Raw genomic sequence first — 20,261 nt, 5'->3', positions numbered from 1 at the left:
TAAAAATACATTATTTTCATATATATATATATATATATATATATATTAGTTTGATATGCTGATCAGTCAACTGTATTCATTTTTGTATCCATCGTTAGAGTGTTTTTATTGAACTTGATGAAATATATCAAAATTATACATCTATTAAATGAGACCCAAGCAAAACGTGTTCAATAAATATATTTTAGGCAATCATTTATTTTTAATTTTAAAATTAACTAAGTAATTGATAGTAGGGCCCATTTAAACTCCCCACATGACAAGTCTAATTCTGATTTAACCAATTTCTCACACATTAATTAATAAAATGGACAGCTAACATTGACCATTAATAATAATGTTCACATCGATTAATTATTAATTAAATGATTAATATATCTAAAAATCCCATTTGATGTTTTACATGTAGCATGGCAAAAAGTTTAATGCAAAGAATTGCGACTTCTATTTGTTAATATTAATAATTTTTTAAACCTTTTTTCCATAGGAACTTAATCGAAAAATGGAATTATTTTGCAAATATAATAAATTTAAAAAGGGTTAAATCTATAAATATTGTGGGATTTGGTGAGTACTTATTTCTATATTTTCTCAAGAAAATTATGTCGAAACTATTGTAATATGACCCGAAGTTTCTATCCCAACCTTGTTTCTTTTTATATGACATTCATGTTCGATGGTAGATCTTTTGTGAAACGATCTTACGAATCTTTGTCTATTAGACATGTCAACCCTACTCTTAGCATAAAAATTAATATTTTTTCATATTTGACCCAAATAAGAGATCTGTCTCACAAAATACGACTCGTGAGACCGTCTCACACAAGTTTTTGCTCATTTTCGAATCCCTCTTATCTAAATTTTTTGTTTGTGCTTTGTAAACGATCCTCAAGGGTCATAAATCTTAAATCTGTCCTTGTTTATAGATCTATTTTTAAAAGTAAAAACTTATGTGAGACGGTCTCACAAGTCGTATTTTGTGAGACATATCACTTATTTGGGTCATCCATTAAAAAATATTACTTTTTATGCTAGATTATTACTTTTTATTGTGAATATCGATAGGGTTGACCCGTCTCACATATAAAAGTTCGTGAGACCGTCTCACAAGAGACCTACTCATTTTTATTTGATGATAAAATCCAAGTTTGAGACACCTCCAAAGTCGAAATCCTCAATCATTTTATTATAGTTTTCGATTTGAAAGAAAATATAGATAAATATCAAATACAATAAATATATGTGATAATTGTAAAAATCTCATTTTATTTCTGAAACTTCTATTTTCGAACAAAAATCTTTTACCGTGCACAACATGACAAGAACTTGCATTATCAAAGGTCTTTATTTATGAATAAAAATTTGTGTGAGACGGTTTCATGAGTCGTATTTTGTGAGACAGATCTCTTATTTGGGTCATTCATGAAAAAACATTACTTTTTATGCTAAAAGTATTAATTTTTATTGTGAATATCGGTAGAATTGACCCGTCTCACAGATAAAATTTGTGAGGCCGTGTAACAAGAGACCTACTCTTATTTATGTTCATATACTTTTGACTATTTAAATAGATATATTTGTGCTCGGCTAACATTTGATAAGTTAGCCATGTCATATATTGACTCGCACGTTTTTTTTTTTTTTTTTTTGGAATAATATTAACGTTTTTGTTTTTCCCAATAAATCTTTTTGGGTACGTAAAGCTTCGTGGAACGTTTTTGTCCATTAAATAAATTTGTACTCGTCATATTTGGTAGACCCTGTTATTGTTTTTTTCCAGAAAAGAAAATTAAGAAACACATGTTTGAGCCTGATAAGACCAAGAATAGATTGTTGGAGAGATGATCTCACGTATCTATTTTCATGATACAAGTTAATCTGATTAATCTATATTTAAAATGAAAAATAATATTTTTAATATAAAAATAATATTTTTTTATGAAATATGTTTTGTTAGAGATCTTTATCACAAAATTAACTCGTTAGATTTTTTCACAATAAAAAGTTTGTATGTAGAACCAAATCCTAAATTTCTTGAAAATCATCAAAAGATCAGCTGCGAATTTGGCAACTTCTATTCATCATGATTGTAACATTTGACTTCATAATATTTAAAAAAAAATATATCTTTTATAAGACGATCTTACCAATTTTTATTTGTAAAATAGTCAACTCTACCAATATTCACAATAAAAAGTAATACTCTTAATATAAAAAATAATATTTATTCATGGATGACCCAAATAAGAGATATGTCTCACAAAATACAACCAATGAAATCGTCTCACACAAACTTTTGTCTTAAATATATACTGAATTTATAATTCTGATTATTAAAGAGGAGACGTATCTCTTCACAAACTGGTTCTCTCTTAAAGAGTCGTAGACAGCTGTGACTGGTTTCATTTTTTTTTTTAATAAAAAATAAAATATATTTTAATATCAAATATCTACCACCACTTGAGCAATGCGCATCTTTCTCGCCTTGATTATGCAAAAAAAGAAGGAAATTCTAACAAGGATCTTTCTCCTATTTGATTGGGGACAAAAATTTATTTAAGACGGTTTTACAGATCGTATTTTGTGAGACAGATCTTTTATTTAAATCATCCTATGAAAAATATTACTTTTTATGCTAAGAGTATTATTTTTTATTGTGAATATCGGTACGATTGACCTATCTCACAGATAAATATTCGTGCCTGATTTTTTGAACACCATATGATTTTGTCTATAAAATTATTTATTTTGTCACAAAGATTTAAAGTTTTTGATAATATTATGTTTTATGGACAAAAATATTAGATATAATTTTTGCACAGTTGATTTCCAATATATTCAAACTCGGTAGTCAATTAGTCAATTGGTTGCTCAAAATGTAACTAATTCGTTGAATAAAGTGAATATTTATTGGTCCAAACTTAAAAGAAGTGAAACCAAAAATAACATATTTATTTTCCTAGTCTTGCTTAAAAGAAGTGAAACCAAAAATAACATATTTATTTTCCTAGTCTTGAAACAAAAAAAAAAAAAATTGATAATGATATTAATTCCATCCTACAATATAATGATATATTCCCAGCAATTCTTCTATGCATGGATAGATGCACCTCTAATTGATATCACAAGTTATCTAAGCACGGATCATATCTTTCATGGCAATTTTTGAACCTCATTTTCCTCTAGCCCACAAGTCGTCTCGTTTGTTTCGGATGAAGATACAGCGAGGAATTCTGATCTCAACTGCATCAACAGCCTTCCGAGATAGTTTAGCCCTTCGCCATCTCGACCTCCACCCCAAAACAGATCATGTGGCGAGGCTTCAACAAGGACTGATCCAGCAGTCGAGAGTAACATCGAGGTTAAATTGGAATATGTTGAAAACTTGCATTTCAGGGCCCTGTACATTACATTGATCTTGATAGATTCCCAATCAGATCTCACCTGCGTGGTACATGAGAAGTTGGATCAGGCAGGTCACTCCTCGAGCCCACAAAAGCGAGAGTAATTGTCTCTGTTAGAAACCAATTTTGAACCCATTCCTACTTTGCACGTAAGATCAACCAAGTTGTTAGGAAAATTATTGTAAAACCTTGTAAACACTTGCATATTCATCTTAATGATGGGTGTAAGACTGTATATCAGAAGGAATTAACCAAAACATAAGCAGATGTGATCAATCACAGACATTTAAGAGCATCTTTGTACAACTAGCAGAAAATCATGATGGATTTTGGTCAGGAACCTAGCCCTTAATATGTGATCAAATAACTGTTTTGGTCTAAAATGCTCTCCAGAGTTTTTTGTATTCTACCCAAACCATTCACACTAATCAAACAGTCTCACAAACCAACAAATGAAACTGGGAAACAAATCCATCTTAAACAAAAGTAATTCAACTTGATATACCATAATATCACAAGGTCATATCCATCAAGAGAATTGTAGAAACATTTATAATGGGAATAATAGATATAGGGTTTTTAACACATGATTATGTTTGTATCACTAAAAAACCAATCACTGTAGACTTTCCACCATTTCCGTTGCTGATATCCATCAATTTTTTTAAAAAAACTCATTGCAGAAATCTCCGGGTCATCAACCATGTCCGTTTAAAAAAAAGTAAAAAGTGTATTCATGCTAACACCACATGTCCAAGGTAACCAGGGTCTTTAAGTGATACCAGATCAGGGCATTGCCTCTGCATTTTCCTCCCTAATCGTGCTGCTTCCTCGGGACTTTTAGCATTTTTTATGTCTTCGAAGCAGTTCTTTCCAACAGGATCATCTAATTTAACAAACTTATGTGCCTACAAAATAGAGAGACTTGGAAACAAATCTACAGAAGATCGTGGGAAAATTATTGTAGTTATAAACCAAGAAAGAGACCTGGTAATAGTGCTCCACACTTTGCCATGTAGAAAAATCACCATTTTCAGCAGGCATTTGAATTGGATGAGAAGAGAAGTTTGAAAAGGCACCATAAGGGTCCCATGTTTTGTAAAAGAATATGACGCTTGCTTCATAAGGAGAAACAGTAGGATCGATCACAGAAGTTTCATCTATAGATGGAATCACAGGTGCTAAGTCGGGAACTGGGTGAAGAAATCCACTTACAAGCATGTCAGGACCTATCTGCGGTTCATGCATCAAACATAAGGGGCTATTGTAAATGAAAAAATATAATCCTAATTGGAAAAAGGTACTTGAAGGGGTAGTCCATGTCTGCTTTCTTCTTACATCCATATTTCAGAAGACGGTTGATAAAGTCATGGTCATAAAATCAACTAAAATCAAGATGCAAAACATAGTAGGCAGCTCGCGTAATGTTGATAAAGTCATGGTTGTAAACTTTTCTCTCTTTTTTTCAGTAAAGTGGAAATGAAAAACTAACATTCAATTGTATCAGAATAATCACAGACCTGCTCATAACGAACATCATTTAATTCCAATGCCTGAGACATCTCTACCATCCCAAGTTCTCCAACGGGTGATGGTGCATTTTTCCCACCGATAATTTTAGGGGCAACAAAGGCGTGTACCTGCATCAGCATAAAGCATGTAAAATCTGAAAATAAATAGAAAAACACTTGTGATTATTCGTGGGACTATGTTCATGTTACTAAAACCTAATGCATTCATATTCTACAATAATCAAGCAACTGGAAGAGCAAAGACAAGCAGGGAGTCTGTTATGGGCCCACCTATCGGGCCTAGAAAATCAGGATGCGTAACTTACGGGGAAAGAGGAACAAATACATAAGGCTAGAGTTGGTTATAGGAAAGAGATTCTAGCAGATTGTTTGGCTAGCTTAGTGCAAAGGAAAGGATGGAGAGTGACTTTCTTCTTGTAAAAGGATTTAATCATTGGCTGGGTGCTTCCCTCACATTAATTTTCTTGGTGAATCGATCTATTTTCAGCTTAATTTGCTGTTAATTACTTTTGGTTTCGAGTGTTTGGAAATTTTGTTCGTATCAGGGTCACCAAGCAGAAAAATAAAATAGGAATCTGCACTCATGTGAAGATGGAAAAAGGGCAAAAGCCAGAACTGGGTAAAATTATATCCAAGGATACAGCACTAAAATATCAAGGGATTGGCCTATAACTGATGTATATAAATCACAAATTCAGGGTAAAATTCTGCACTAATACCTTCTCATAGCAGAGACTAAATCAAACGTTATAGAGCTAGATTAACTGGACATACCTTGTGTATAACACCATGAGAAATGGCAGATGCAGCCAGCGTACCTCCGCATTCCCACAAAATCGAAAGACAACCACGATCATATAAGTAATCCATTACGACTTTGGGATTTAGAATTTCGAACTCAACTACTTCAACACCCTTTGATGCAAGAAATTTTTGGAAACTCCTCCTTGCACCTCTCTGTGTTGCAACCATGGTGGGAACTTCAGTAACATCCCACAAGTATGCAGTCTCAGGAAGATCAAGAGATGTAGACATAACAATCCGTTGGGGCAAATGTCCACCTCCATGTCTTGCCGTCAAACGTGGATCTAAATTTCAAAGTTGAATTAGAACAGGAGTTTGATATTTCGGCATCACAATCCATCAAAAGCTAACAGCCATGACAGAGTCATACTATCTTTGCGTACAGTATTTCCTCCAACAATAACAGCATCACTCCTGCCACGCAATTCGAAAACTCGGTTTCTTGACTTCTTGCTGCTAATCCATGATGCGTGTCCACTACTTGCAGCAATTTTGCCTGTTCTCACAATTGCAGGATAATCAACACCACGAGTTATCTAACTTACTTTGAGGCCATTGGCCTGAAGACTTAGGCAGTCAGATTTTTTTATATGAAATTAATAGAAGCAATAAAAATAAACCAGCACTGACCATCTAGAGTCATGGCATATTTCAGTACAGAGAATGGAACTCCACAAGCGGTTCTATACAATAAAGGGGCATTAACTAGAAGACAGGATTCCACGGCTTCCTACAGTGAACAGACAAAGGCAACGAGGTGAATAAGTTGCAATGTTCCGTGCCAGTAATATAGCAAGCTCGAGTAGGAAAGGTCCTTACTGTAATTATCACAAGAATAGAATTTTTGAAATTTAAAAACCTACGTCTATGTGAAACATGTAGCAAATTGGTAAATAGATAACTAGAGCCGTCAATTTGGGGTCGACCCGAAATGGCGGGTTGGGTACAATTTTATCACCTGCTTGAAGGCGAGTCAAAATAGACCGGCCTGTTTGGGTTATGGGTTGAGGCAGGTTGGCCCGCGGGCCAACTCGCCATCTTTATTTAAAAAAAGTTAAATTTTTATTAATTATTAAACAAAAGATTTCCTCCCCATTTCCCAAGTTTTATTATTTATTAAAAATTAATTTTATTTACAAATCATCGAATTATGTTCTTTAATTAGTTGATATATTGGTTTACTGAAATATTAAGACAACTTTATCAGGTGAAGGTTCAGATGTTTTGAAAATTATTGATGAAGAAAAGGAAATACGTGAAGAGAAAGAAATTTAAATGATTCAATGGTTTACGGTTGATGAATTTTGAATAATGGTTTATATTTTGTTAAACTTTATTCAATTTTAATTTCTTATGATAATGCCATTGGTTGTTCAATCATTTTGTTAAATGTACTAAGACGGTATGTGAAATATAAAATATGGATATGGATATATTTTTTTTAGGCGGGCCATCAGCATCCCGAGATAGTCAGGTTGGGTAAAGGTTTTTCCAACTCGCCAAATTGGCAGGCTAAGGCGGGGCAGGGCAAGTCGGGGTGGGCCGGCCCCATTTTAACAGCTCTATAGATAACCAAGTACTGTGCACACACAATAGTTATTATACAACATTTTCAAATGTTTGATTACAAGCTGAGACAAACCAAATCAAAATCCAAATTGCAAATAGGACAATGAAATCTAAGAAAAAAGCCATCAAACACCAATGAACTAACTTTAGAATCTATTTCGATCTTTAACTTTCTATTTTATGGTCACATAGAGGAAGTTATTCATAATAACGCGTCTTTAGAAATGGGCGACATAACGTGAGTAAAGTTCTGTAACGTGTATCTGTATCTGAGAGCAACTTATTCTCAAATTTTGAACCTTAATATGAGATCAAGGATCAATGGATAAACAGACCCCCACATTACCACACATATAATGAATAACGATTCTTTTTCATAATCTTCAAAAAGAAGACATAACAATTACAACAGAGTTATGGGACTGAGATTCAATACTAGTCATAGAGTAAAAAGAAACATAAAGAGGATGTGTATGTCTGAGTTTTCGTACATCTGAGCATGTCTTCTATGCTACATATGTGTGCGACAAACATATTTTAAGTTTGTTTGTAACTGTAAGTTATTTAGATGCACAGACAAAAGATTAAAAAAAAAACAAAAACAAAAAACAAAATAGAAGTCACTATATCAATGAAAAGCACATATCCTGAACAGTAAAATCAGCTGATTGTAAGAGAAAAACCAATCACAGAACAAATTGATCAAGTGCCCATAGTTTAGATTATTGTGACTCATAAGTTATAACATACACAAACATACGACTATACCATACCAGATAATTTTATGCAACAGTTAAAAACATTTGGGTTTTGGAAATGTCACCTCAATAGTTTTACATTGCAGATCTTCTCCTAGAACGTCAACCAAAAGTCCTTCACTTCTGAGAGCACGGATAGCCTTGCCCCGAAGATGATGCAAAGGATGCCTGATTCCAATCACGACCCTAGAGATACCTGCCTAAACATGCATAAACAGAAGTGAGTTTTGATTTAAAATTATTAGTCAAACATGGTCAAGTCTACTAAGTCGATAAAAAAAATACAATGCAAGGATAATAAACCTAAAGTTCACTAGAATAAGGAAAAACAAGCGTTCAAGGGAAAACAATACAATGCAAGGTTAACTAGAACAAGGGAAAACAATCGAGCATATTTCACACTTAAATGGGCGCACTTATAGAGAACCATTATTGAAATAATACATGAAGATATGAAAGAAACCAATTTCTCAATGAGAGCCAAACTTACCATCTGCGGCCCATGCAAGCAAACTTGCACTGGGAAAATAATCGGCAACAAACAGAATTTTCATGTAATTGCAATTCAAAATATTGATTCACATGCAAAGCTTTCTCAATAATATAAAATCATATTAAGGTAGCGACAAGCCGACAACATGTGGCGGGTAGAGGAGGCACCATGCACCCAGACTAAGTAACTTTTGTGGCAGAGTAATAGTTTCTTAAACAAAAAAGTTCACTAGCAGTAGTTAGTTTTAGTCGAACAGTAGATTTCACTGGACAACGCATTTGTTGTCTTAATTCCAAAGGAGTTTAAAAGCTACAGGATGATAAGTCCAACATAGAGCAAGAACCTTAATCAGCAGCTATGCAACCAAAGGTCGTACCTTGATTATAGGCGTAATAATTCCCACGAACAAATCAATATGATTCAAGTATATAATCCAAATTTTAAGTAATCTCAAGCAACTCAAGCAAGCATTGTCAGAAATTCACACAAATTAAGGCCGGAGCGCAAGATTCAAAAGCACGATATACAGAATAGAAATTGCTGGATGGCTATTCACCTGGATTAGAGCAGAGACCACAGTTTGGTCCCCAAGGCAGTGACTTGGCTCCAAATTGAGATAAGCTGTAGCGCCACGGCAGCGATCGCCAGATGCCTGCACCGCCTGCACTTCTGGTGGGCTGGTCCCCTGAGCATATAAATAGCCCTCCCCCACAACACTCCTCTCTTCAGCATCGGCAGTGGCTATAACGCAGCCGAAGTTAGGATGAGGGGCCGTAAAACCTGCAGATTTGTCAGCCAGATGGGCCGCACGCTTGATGCAGGTGGCATCGAAGGCAAGTGAAGAAGAAAAAGAAGAAGAAGAAGAAGAAGAAGTTGCCCGGCAGATGAGGCGAGAAGGGAGATTAGATGGTCCTACTGCCACCGCTGCATACACCATTACAAGAATTGCCCAATAACAAATATGATTTCTAATAAATATTCTTGTTTGTGATTCCCTATTCATTCATTTGAGGAGAACAAAAGTTCGAACATGAACATGTTCATATTTTTTTCCTAGATAAGTTTGTTTCCAAATTATTTTTTTCCTAGTTCATAAGACACTCATTATATTTATATTTTGTTAATATAATATCGAGAAAATTTTTCAATTTACTAACATGATGAAATTCGAGCAAATAATATTTAACTACTCGATATTTGAATTGATATCAAAATTCGGGTCATAAAATTTTCTTGATAATTCGACTCAATTGGATTCATTTACACGTAATAATAACTTAATTTAGAATATTAAATGTATGAATATTTAGATATTTAGTGAAGAAAAACTAGAAAATATGGAGTTACTATTGATTTGTAACACCATTGTATGTCATAATCATTAAAGTTTTTAATTACATATAATATATTTTTTTAATTATTTTGAAATTTGATAGACTGATTTGTTAAAGACCTATAGGAATTTCATAATTCCACGTTTCTTATTTCCAAGATTCAACATCAAGTTTCTCAGCTCAAACATTTATTTACATCTCGAACACTTATTGAGCTGCTACTCTAGTGCATTCTATCAGATTGAAGCGTGCGACTATTAACAGAAGGAATGATACTATACTAACCTCAGACGGACATAAAGCAGATGAATAAGCATTTCCACTCACTTCATCTCTTACTCGGATGCTTGATGAGCCTGCGACCAACAAAAAGGTTTAGTGTATGCCCTGTTTTCATGAAATTATCAAGCAAGAAACGTCGAAATAACAAAACAATCTCAAATTTCCTGCCACCATATACTTGGTTATGACATTATGTATACTGACATATTATCTCCATGGTTGAATACAAAAAGAATTAAATGATTGGCAAGCATATCTCCTGTCTTTGTATAATTTGGTAAATTTGCAGGATACTCAAGACATACAAATGATTCCAACCACAGAAATTATGATGGAACATCAGAAGTCACCTAGAAGAAATTTTAGTGAATTTGTAAGATGCAAAAGTTGAAAAAAGAATCCAAAAGAAATTATTTATTCTTTCATACAGAAATAGCAGACAGAGATAATAGAAACTCAAACCCTGAGGTCAGAGAAAATTCACAGCACTTTTAAGTTGAAATGAACCTCATCAGACAAAGTTTGCGACAATAAATAATATCACTCGTGGATAAATGCTTACCTCACCTTCAGCAAAACCTAAAACCTATCGAACAGAACTTGATAGATACAAGAGAAACTCAACAAAAAAATTTCATGCTTTTTGGTTCTTGAAGCAAAGAAAAAAGAACTGATTTGAGAAGTTGTATGGCGACAAAGCACTCACCAAAAATAATCGGGCAAAAGTACATGCACAGTACATGCACAAAATATGCACAGATAACAAATAAAGCTCCGAGGAAATCTCATATATCAAGATGGAATTTCATCTAACATCAAGGGACTAAACCCACCACAAATATTTCTAAATATTTAATAGGAAAGATATGGTCAACTTAAAGATAAGTGCAGAGGAAATCCAACACTAAATTATACTCACAGTCATACTCAGTCCATCCCATGTTCTGATTTTCAAGGCCATACAAAATGAGCTTGTCTGACAATACAATATCTGCAAATAAAAGAGCAGAAAAATAAATTCATATGCGCCTCTTGAGCAAGTCATCAATTGATTCATAGGCATCTTTGATGTAAGTCATCAATTAATATCTATTTCCTTTCAGGAGAGAAGCCATTTGTCAGTTAATATTTTGAATTAAAGTAAAGATACGCCATACAAGAAAAATATGAAACTAAAAAAGGTTTGCTCATAGCATAGAACGCATAAATATAGGATGATCAACGAAGACAACAAAATTATTTCAGCACATTGCTGAACTAATTGCTGGAAAATTATAACATCATTCCCAAATTCATGGCACTAAATTAAACAGAGATTGTTTTCATATTGTCTTTATTGTCCTTTTATGAGATGTTTTTGGTTCTGAGCATTGGAGCAGACGGGTTTGGTATGGATAGCCCCAAGATTAGTGTAGGAGCTATTTGTTATAGATCTTGGACTTGAACTTAGAAAGAATAAGAAGAATTTTTTGTACAGTGATGGTTCATTGTTAATGCTAGTCATTTTGGTTGGAGCGGAATAAAATGATTTTTTGACAACTCAGAAGTCAGAACAGCCGGTTGAAGAATGTTGGGACAAAGTTAAGATTCTGGTATCTAGCTGCCTCCCGAGGCATACAAAAGTTTAAGAATTTCTCGATTTCAGATTTATTGAAGTATTGTAGTCACATATGTAGTTAATATGATCAGAGCTTACACCAGGTAATTGGATTACATAATAATATTTAAAAAGAATGAAAACGAACCACACTTCACTATTGCTGAAGAAAGTTTCTAAACTTTAACAGATTTCCAGAGGAACCGGATATAAATCTTTGCATACTTCTGGTAACAAAATCCTAGAAATAGTTAACGAAAACTGCTGGTTGAGAAATATAACACCAAACCCTTCATAGCACAATCCACCCAAAAACAGTAAAACATCAAAGGAATACAATATCATGTTTTTATATCGGAAATAAAACACATGGTTCCAATGCCTGAAGTCTTCGCAAGGGATAAGAGAAGTTTCCTATCTAACACATGCTTAAAACCATCTGTGTTTCATCAGATTGGTTCTTACTATTATTTCTATTTTATAGCTCCGTGCCACCTTAATGCTTAATACTACACTATCTGTGTTTTATCATATATTAGTTGTTACTTTTATTTCTGTTGCCTGTATCTGTGTCACTTAATGGTAAAATTCCACAAACCATCTGTAAATTTTTTACCTTTTAATGGAATTAGTTTCATTAAAAAAAAAAAAGCAAATTTTTCCAAAAAATTTATTTCCTGAAATACATTTAAAGGAACTTTTTTTAGCATTGGAATTTCACTTGTTTTGAATTTTATATTTTTTGTTTTCGCTAATTAACTTAATTTTTGTGTTTTTTTAGAAATCACTAAACTCATAAAACATATATTATAACATACTTTAAAATATATTTCTTTTTTAGACGAAAGAAAAAGAAGATATAGCGTCCGTCATCTATAGCTTCAAATTTCCCATTCTCTGTTCTGAGATTGATTGTTCCACTGTTAAATTCCAAATTCCATCATGTTTTTCAAATCGTGGATGCGAAGAGCACGTCCATCGAACACGTAGTTTTGCGTTGTGGGAGTGTGTGGTCGACACCTTAAGTACCAGGAATGCTCTTTCGCATGACTACTTTATCAGCTAAAGCCTCTCCTCTTCTTTCCCTTTTCTCCAAAAACTCTACTTCACTCTGTTTCCGCCCCAGAAGCTTCAATTATCTGTTGCACTACTGTCCCTTGATGCCTATTTCGTTCAATGCCAAAACCCAACCAAAATATCCCTTTTTGATGGCGATAAAAAGATCCCATTTTTCCACCACAACAGCTGAAGCACTTGTCCAAGAGCCTACAGATTCGGGCACTCGAAGATCCAGGAAAAAGGCTCTTCGGGAGTCCCCAGAGATGATTCTGCGTGCGAAACTGGAGCAGTGTTCCAAGAGCGGTGACGTAGCAGAAGCCCTTCGCCTTTACGATGAGGCAATAATCAACAATGTTCAGCTGAATGTGTATCATTACAATGTCTTGCTTTATTTATGTTCAACAAAAAGTGATGGTATTCGAACGGATGTTCTAAGCTTGGAAAGAGGGTTTGAGATTTTTGAACGGATGGGCATTGATAAGGTGGTGCCGAATGAGGCAACATTTACTAATGCTTCAAGATTGGCAGCTGCCAAAAACGATCCTGAGCGAGCTTTCGGTTTAGTTAAGAAAATGAAGGCAGGTGGTATTGCTCCAAAGTTGAGGTCTTATGGACCAGCTCTGTTTGGGTTTTGTGAGAAGGGGATGGCTTATGAGGCATACAAGGTGGATTCTCATATGATGGATAACATGGTTTTGGCTGAAGAGTCTGAGCTTTCAGCATTATTAAAAGTTAGTTCCGAAACTGAGAGGGAAGAGAAAGTGTATGAAATGCTGCATAGGTTGAGAGCTGCAGTGAGACAAGTTTCAGAGGAGACTGCTGTGGTGGTGGAGGATTGGTTTAGGTCCAAAAAGGCAGCAGAAATTGGTTTGGAGAAGTGGGATTCAGAGAGGGTGAAGAAAGGAATTGTTGAGGGAGGTGGTGGATGGCATGGTCAAGGGTGGTTGGGGACAGGAAACTGGAGATTGGTGAGGACCTCGATAACCAATACCGGTGTTTGTCAGTCATGTGGGCAGAAGCTAGATTGTATTGATATTGATCCTAGGGAGACAAATAATTTTGCAAAGTGTTTGGCTGATCTGGCTTGCCAAAAGGAAGCTAGAAAAGACTTTTTGCAATTTCAGGTATTGACTTAGTATCTGGTTTCCACGGTTAAGACCTTTCGAAATCTGTGCTGTGTGTGTGGAAAATATAGCATTTATTCGTCTGAAAATTGTAGGATTTGATATGACTGCTGCAACTTTGCTTGATGACATTTTGAAACGGTACTGAGTTTGAAAAGAAACGAGGAGAACTTCTCGGTGTTTGGATGGTAATTCTATAAGTTATGGTGTCTGTCTTATAATCATGGCAGGCCATTGTTTTGTTTATAACAAGTTAAATTGAAATAAGATGTCTCGGGCATCACCTGTTGTTATTAATGATGTAATCTGACAACATCATTGTTATACTGGAAAAGTGCAATATTTAACTTGGGCTAAGCATTTAACAACAAAGATTTCAAGTCTAATGCTTGTGTACTGGTACAGGAGTGGCTTCAACGGCATGGTCCGTTTGATGCTGTAGTTGATGGTGCAAATTTGGGCCTTGCTAATCAACAAGTTTTGAATTTTTTCCAGGTAAATATGAAACTTGACTCCCTTCATCGCCTGTCTTTGTGATAGACAATTAGAAGTGAATTAGCGAAGGTTATGAGATTTGTGTTTTTTTTCATGTGTGGATAAATGACTCATAGTGGCCTTTGTCATAGATCAATAGAGTTGTGAAAGAAATACGGCAAATCAGCCCTTCAAAGAAATTGCCTCTTGTTATTTTACACCAGAGTAGAATGACTGGCGGTCCTGCTCAGCACCCCAACAACAAAAAGTTATTGGAAAGTTGGAAACGGGCTGGAGCACTCTATGCAACACCTCTTGGTTCAAATGACGATTGGTAATATTTAATAATCAGTTTCTCTTAATGCTGAGTCACATTTTTTTGTGTTCTTTTCTTCATACAGTTCCTGTATACTTATTTGCTAGCGATCTGAATAATCCAGCCGTCAACTAGGTTGAAAATGATGCTTTCAGTTATGCACCTATGTAGCCGATATAGGTCATTTGGGTCTAATGCCTGCATGTTATTGATATTTGTGAACCACAATGTCTTTCAAGGTTCTGTTGTTGTTATCTATGCATGATGTTAATGAATAGTTTTTTACAAGGGAAGTTTGTTATTTCAACTCCATTGTAGTGATGTAAGTTGTTAGATACACATCTTGCTTATATTGTTATTTATTGAAGTGAAATTTTGGGAGTTCCATGACCACACAATATTGATTGATTTCAAATAGTGGTTTACCCAAATTCAGTTTTGTTGTTTCTTTTTTCATATGTGATTCAATGAAACCAATAAAGAAATATTCGCTGACATTGGAATGCTCTGTTCAAGGCCTGATATCACGTACGACATCACAGGTTAATATCTATTAGGTCAATAAAAGCATATTCACTTGGTGTAGATAATTTTGAGAAGAAATTTTCTTGTTTCATTCTTCAATTAAAAATGATCCACGCACAAGATCACTGTGTTTGGCGAGGCATTCAGTGCAGTCAAAAGAATTAAGCTATAAAAGTGAAAGGAATCAGGTAGGAGTATAAACGGCATAATATGGGAGAGTCTTTTCATTAATATATCTGTGGCCATGTATCTACAACACATGCCACACAAAAATTTATTTATTTTGGTCATTGAGAAGCATATCTTATTTAACAAATATCAATCTCTCTCTCAATTTTCAATACATACCAGTCTCGTTTATTTGTTCTTAACTTGTCTTATGCCACTCGACCTTGAGATTAAGTGCAATGCCAGATATTTACCTGTTACCGATGTCTCTGCCGTACAAGTCCATTATCTGTTTTTCTCTTCTTTCCGTAGGTACTGGTTGTATGCTGCTGTAAGTTCAAAGTGTTTGCTGGTGACAAATGATGAGATGAGAGACCACTTGTTTGAACTTTTAGGCAATAGCTTCTTCCCTAGATGGAAAGAAAAACATCAGGTATTTGTTACTTTTCTTTCAATATTTGATTCATTCAAACTTCTTCGATGCTGCATTGCTAGGGATTGTTAATTACTTGTATATAAACGATGCATTCTGAATGGTTGTCCTATCTTCCCAATGGCAATCAGAACATAGCAAGCAGGAATAAGACATTCTTGGCTACCGGTCTCTTATATTATGTATATATTTTTATTTCCAACCGTTCCGTTTTTAATATCAATTATAGAAAGCTAGCTTTCATGCGCGTTACATTAGCAAAACTGGATTGTCACTAACATATGAGATTGAAAATGGTTGTATTGTACCGATGAATGGCAGGTCCGATTAAAACCTTCTATCAATGGGCTGAACCTCCATATGCCACCACCATATTCAATTGTCATCCAGGTGAGTTAATGTGCAAAGGATCTCTACGCCTGTTAGTTTCATGTCTGAAAAGCTCTATGAATCGTGTGCAAATGAATTGCAGGAGTCAGAACAGGGCAGTTGGCATGTTCCAACTGTTACAGGAGATGATCTTGAGATCCCAAGACAATGGCTTTGTGTAACAAGGAGTAGGGAGAGAAATTAGAGGAATTCTTATTGATTTTTTTTTTAAATCCTCGTGTTTTTTTACAAAGTTGGGTAAATAAGCTCAAGATCAGATCATCTTTTGTACATGTCGCCATGCAAGCACCCACACGTTAACCCACAAACATTTGAACAACTCAAATATTTTTGCACCACTCACCAACTTTTAGAGCTATAATTGTTATTTGCACGAATTTAGAATCATAAAAGTTCATCTACTTAACAAAGTTATAAACAAGCTTAAAATTAAAAAGAGTTCTAGCTGCTTCTTGCATTCTCAATGGCGAGGACTAAATCATCATATTTGGCTCCAGTTACTTCTTTTACAATCTTGCTATCCTTCAATATCTTGAATGTAGGAACCACCTTAATCCCTAGTTCCTTTGACAGAGGCTGTTGATGGATCATCATAAAACATCAACCTTGAGTTTGATGCATAGATTTAGAAAAAAGAGACGAGATAGTACCGCACGCACCTTGTTATCTTGGTTGCAGTCGAGCTTTAAGAAGATAACATCATCATATTTTTCAGACAATTGTTGAAATTTTGGCGCCATCACCTTACATGGACCGCACCTGTATGTTGGAAACCAAATCCAAAGGTTTTGAAAAATGACCAAAACTTAGCATACTCATAAGCAATTAAAGCATTAGATCTCAACCATATCAAAAATTGGACGCAGATACAATTAGGTTGAATAAAAATGACAATATTGACACCTTAAATAAATGGTTTTTGCAAAAAGCAAACCCACCACCCAAGAATAACCAGTGTTCAATTCTTGAGATATATCACCGGTTCTCACAAATATCAGATTCCTCTAAAATCTTGGTATAAATTGCTAATATCCTAAACTTCCGTGGAACTTCCAAGGCTTTGAAATGAAACTGTGAAAGTAATATCCTAAAACTGCAAGTAATGATGATTTCGTGAATGCCAAACACTTGTGATCCTGGATGAGTTCAACAAATTCCGTCAACCGAAATAGACCAACCAAGAAAAATCTACGCTAACATATTCAATGACAGAAAAAGGACAGAACTTCACTCTGATGGCTGAACTGAAATGAAAAAGTTCCTTGCTCTTCCTATTGTTACCGTGGTAACGTATCAGCACACATGAATTCAATGTATGTAGCACAGTCCACGAGATTGTGAACAATCGCTATGAAAATGGCCATCAAATCATGGCATATATACTCTGGTCAAGTGCATCATTACTGGATCACGTCCATAAGAAGCTGTGGATCTTGAAACGTCACTAAATGAATCAAACATGAAACTATTGAATTCATTCCCCGGATTGGGGTTTTTTTATTGTTTAAAACTGCAAGATTATAAAAACGTCTAGGAAAAAACAAAGTGTATACTTGTGGATCCTAATCAAAGATGATTGCAACTAATTATTTAGATTCCTTGTTTTATATATTAAAAAAAACAATAGCAAGATGCATTCTTTTTCATGTACTATTGAGTTTATAAACTTTAAATTTCATCTTCGGCCCAATGTTCGTATCACAATGCTGCTTCATTGAACCTAGTTTGATCCATTCACAACCACCCTAGCAATTCCAACATGAAATCAACAATCAACATTCAATTGAAATCAACGAACGCTGACAAATTTTCACAATAGAAACAACTAATAAATCAACAACAGTAAGCAGGATCGACGCACGTAGAAAACCGGGATAATTATGATGAACTCACCACTGAGTGTACATATCGACGACTACAACCTTAGTGCCAGCTGCTTCCACGATGGGCCAGAAGGTATGCAAACCGACCTCAGTCACTCTGCCCACCTCCGCCACCGCGGCTGCGGCGTCCAAACTCGCCTTGACCCGAGACCCCACTCTCAGCCGCCTCTCCGTCCTCATCACCGTCCGGCGGTAATCACCTGCAACACAGACCACAGGTTGGCCCGAAATGATCTTGTGGGACACCGGATTTTGCGCCAACGAACTCAACGCTGACGCACTGTAGAACTGCAAAGCCATTTTGCACACTTGGAAATGTTAGAACGTACAGAGAATGGATCGAAGGCACCGAGGCCTGGAATACTAGTGGAGAACATATATATACACACACATGGAGATGGGACTATCAGTGATGGCGCTGTGAAATAACTATTTTAGCCTCGAGAATCCTTAGGATTTGGGAATATCTTGGGTGAATTTCGGGATTTCGACATAATATTTGTGGCACAGGCAAACGGTCCATCTTAATAATATCTCAAAATATTGTAATAATAGAAAAGAAAATGAGAGAAGGAATAGCTTTGCGCCACAAAGTTGATATAGGAGGATCAAGAAATTACAGAAAATGATCCAAGTCAATATCCATGTCAACTTAGGTTGTATTTATCGCAGAGATTTGTTGATTTTTTTTAAATAATTGATTTTTGTGGAGTTATAAATTTTACTATTTTTTGTATAATTTCACATATTATTAAAGATTTTCACGGAATTTCGTGAACTTATTTTGCATTATTTTTATTAACATTGGTAAACTTTGTGAAGAATTGGATTTTGTAATTTATATTTGAGATTTTTTTAATTTTTTTCGAACTAACAGTTTAAAGTGAGTAAATTTTATTTATTTAAAATATTTTATCTAAATAATATTTTGTTTATTGATTTAATTTACGAAAAATAATAAATACATTAATACTAAATTTATTGTAAATAATGTTTTTTATAAAAAATATATCAATTTTGTTTTTGGCAATACGTCAAACAAAAAAATAAACAAAACAATTATTTTTACGTGAAAATAGAGAATAAGTATGTTAAAATATATGCTATTAGTGTAACTTTATAAATTTTAATATATTTAATTTAATATAATTATCTTTATATATGTTTTAAATTTTACGAGATTTTGTGAGCGAAACTCGAAAAATAAAATAAAAAATGATAATAATTTTGATTTTAAACTATTGTTAACTATAAAAAATATGATTTTAAAAAATTCAAATAAAAGAAAAAATATATGGAAGAGAAAAGAATGAAAATTAGTATTTATATCGATATTATTTTTAATAAAAATAAAAATGAATATGTGATTTTGAGATATTTCTCAATCAAATGTCAATCCAAATCTTCAGGCTGAATCAAATATATTTTTTGACATTTCATAGTTGTATCTTAGACTTTAAATTCTTATACTTGACAGAATTCCATGTAGTTATTAAAAATCTATCGATATTTTGAATACATACAGACTTTTGTAGAATTTTTAAAATTCAAGCTCGAAATATATATGATTTTTTAAAACTGTACAAAAAGTTATATTTAATACCATTGAACTTTTATAAAATATATAAAAATCTATATTGAATACCTCTAAACTTTTAAACTCTATAAAGTCATTAAAAGTCTAGAATTTATGATACCAATGAATCAATAATGTTATTCAAAAGATCTCAAGCCATGACGCGATTTACGGGGTTGAGTTGCAACGAAAAAAGGAAACTCGTGGTTTATTAGAAAAGCAGATGTTGGCCGAGTGCCAGTGGGGTTTTGCTTGATGGAGGTGGTTTGTGATGATAGTCACTATGTATTTGAGTTTATGTCGATTGTTTTCAAACACTACAATGGCTGAAGTTCGGAGGAAAGACTAGAAGCGATGAGACAGGAAACTAGAGTGTTGTGAAACGATAAAAAAATGGCCCTGCTTCATTACACAATGGAACAGCGAATAACGAAATGAGAAGTTGGACCTAACTCATGCTGAGATGAGAAATTCTGAGAGTTCGCTAGTGAATAGGAATTGGAATGTTAGGGAATTATAGAGATTTCACAAGCATGCAAC

General features: G+C 34.3%; 3 protein-coding genes across 7 annotated transcripts; 1 reads left to right on the top strand and 2 right to left on the bottom strand.

Moving 5' to 3' along the window:
- Positions 1-2,979: 2,979 nt before the first annotated feature.
- LOC142532950 (riboflavin biosynthesis protein PYRR, chloroplastic) lies at positions 2,980-9,573 on the bottom strand. 3 transcript variants are annotated; one of them, XM_075639506.1, is made up of 9 exons: positions 9,117-9,572; positions 8,133-8,267; positions 6,371-6,470; positions 6,111-6,236; positions 5,711-6,024; positions 4,925-5,044; positions 4,392-4,637; positions 4,187-4,312; positions 2,980-3,444 (listed from the first exon to the last, which is right to left on the bottom strand). In XM_075639506.1, the coding sequence occupies exons 1-9, from the start codon at positions 9,561-9,563 to the stop codon at positions 3,154-3,156; spliced, it is 1,905 nt and encodes a 634-aa protein (XP_075495621.1). In that variant the 5' UTR covers positions 9,564-9,572; the 3' UTR covers positions 2,980-3,153. The 3 variants fall into 3 exon arrangements, with proteins under 3 accessions (XP_075495621.1, XP_075495622.1, XP_075495624.1); XM_075639507.1 differs by lacking the exon at positions 4,392-4,637; XM_075639509.1 differs by lacking the exons at positions 4,187-4,312; positions 4,392-4,637 and having other exon boundaries at positions 9,117-9,573.
- Positions 9,574-12,616: 3,043 nt separating this feature from the next.
- LOC142532575 (proteinaceous RNase P 1, chloroplastic/mitochondrial-like) lies at positions 12,617-16,534 on the top strand. Of its 3 annotated transcripts, XM_075638877.1 has the most exons (6): positions 12,617-13,956; positions 14,362-14,451; positions 14,583-14,764; positions 15,752-15,872; positions 16,194-16,262; positions 16,345-16,534. In XM_075638877.1, exons 1-6 carry the CDS (start codon positions 12,808-12,810, stop codon positions 16,444-16,446), a joined length of 1,713 nt encoding a protein of 570 aa, XP_075494992.1. In that variant the 5' UTR covers positions 12,617-12,807; the 3' UTR covers positions 16,447-16,534. The 3 variants fall into 3 exon arrangements, 2 of the variants coding, with proteins under 2 accessions (XP_075494992.1, XP_075494993.1); XR_012816559.1 differs by lacking the exons at positions 16,194-16,262; positions 16,345-16,534 and adding an exon at positions 15,229-15,288; XM_075638878.1 differs by lacking the exons at positions 15,752-15,872; positions 16,194-16,262; positions 16,345-16,534 and adding an exon at positions 14,832-15,190.
- A 38-nt stretch (positions 16,535-16,572) lies between these two features.
- Positions 16,573-18,510, bottom strand: LOC142532576 (thioredoxin F1, chloroplastic-like). The gene is made up of 3 exons (XM_075638879.1): positions 18,156-18,510; positions 16,922-17,021; positions 16,573-16,838 (listed from the first exon to the last, which is right to left on the bottom strand). Exons 1-3 carry the CDS (start codon positions 18,443-18,445, stop codon positions 16,704-16,706), a joined length of 525 nt encoding a protein of 174 aa, XP_075494994.1. The 5' UTR covers positions 18,446-18,510; the 3' UTR covers positions 16,573-16,703.
- Positions 18,511-20,261: the final 1,751 nt, after the last annotated feature.

This window comes from Primulina tabacum, chromosome 18, assembly GCF_025594145.1.
Source record: "Primulina tabacum isolate GXHZ01 chromosome 18, ASM2559414v2, whole genome shotgun sequence".
Taxonomy (NCBI): Eukaryota; Viridiplantae; Streptophyta; class Magnoliopsida; order Lamiales; family Gesneriaceae; genus Primulina; species Primulina tabacum.
This window is presented reverse-complemented; position numbering and strand designations above follow the sequence as displayed.

Excerpts from the sequence above, each read along its gene's own strand:
- LOC142532950 (XM_075639506.1), bottom strand. The coding sequence starts at position 9,563 with ATGAATAGGGAATCACAAACAAGAATATTTATTAGAAATCATATTTGT. Across the intron at positions 6,471-8,132 it reads TGCAATGTAAAACTATTGAG|GAAGCCGTGGAATCCTGTCT; the intron begins GTGACATTTCCA and ends TGTTCACTGTAG. Across the intron at positions 5,045-5,710 it reads CTCATGGTGTTATACACAAG|GTACACGCCTTTGTTGCCCC; the intron begins GTATGTCCAGTT and ends ATGCTGATGCAG.
- LOC142532575 (XM_075638877.1), top strand. The coding sequence starts at position 12,808 with ATGCTCTTTCGCATGACTACTTTATCAGCTAAAGCCTCTCCTCTTCTT. Across the intron at positions 15,873-16,193 it reads GATGGAAAGAAAAACATCAG|GTCCGATTAAAACCTTCTAT; the intron begins GTATTTGTTACT and ends GATGAATGGCAG. Across the intron at positions 16,263-16,344 it reads CATATTCAATTGTCATCCAG|GAGTCAGAACAGGGCAGTTG; the intron begins GTGAGTTAATGT and ends AATGAATTGCAG.
- LOC142532576 (XM_075638879.1), bottom strand. The coding sequence starts at position 18,445 with ATGGCTTTGCAGTTCTACAGTGCGTCAGCGTTGAGTTCGTTGGCGCAA. Across the intron at positions 17,022-18,155 it reads GTCGATATGTACACTCAGTG|GTGCGGTCCATGTAAGGTGA; the intron begins GTGAGTTCATCA and ends TCCAACATACAG. Across the intron at positions 16,839-16,921 it reads ACTGCAACCAAGATAACAAG|CCTCTGTCAAAGGAACTAGG; the intron begins GTGCGTGCGGTA and ends ATCCATCAACAG.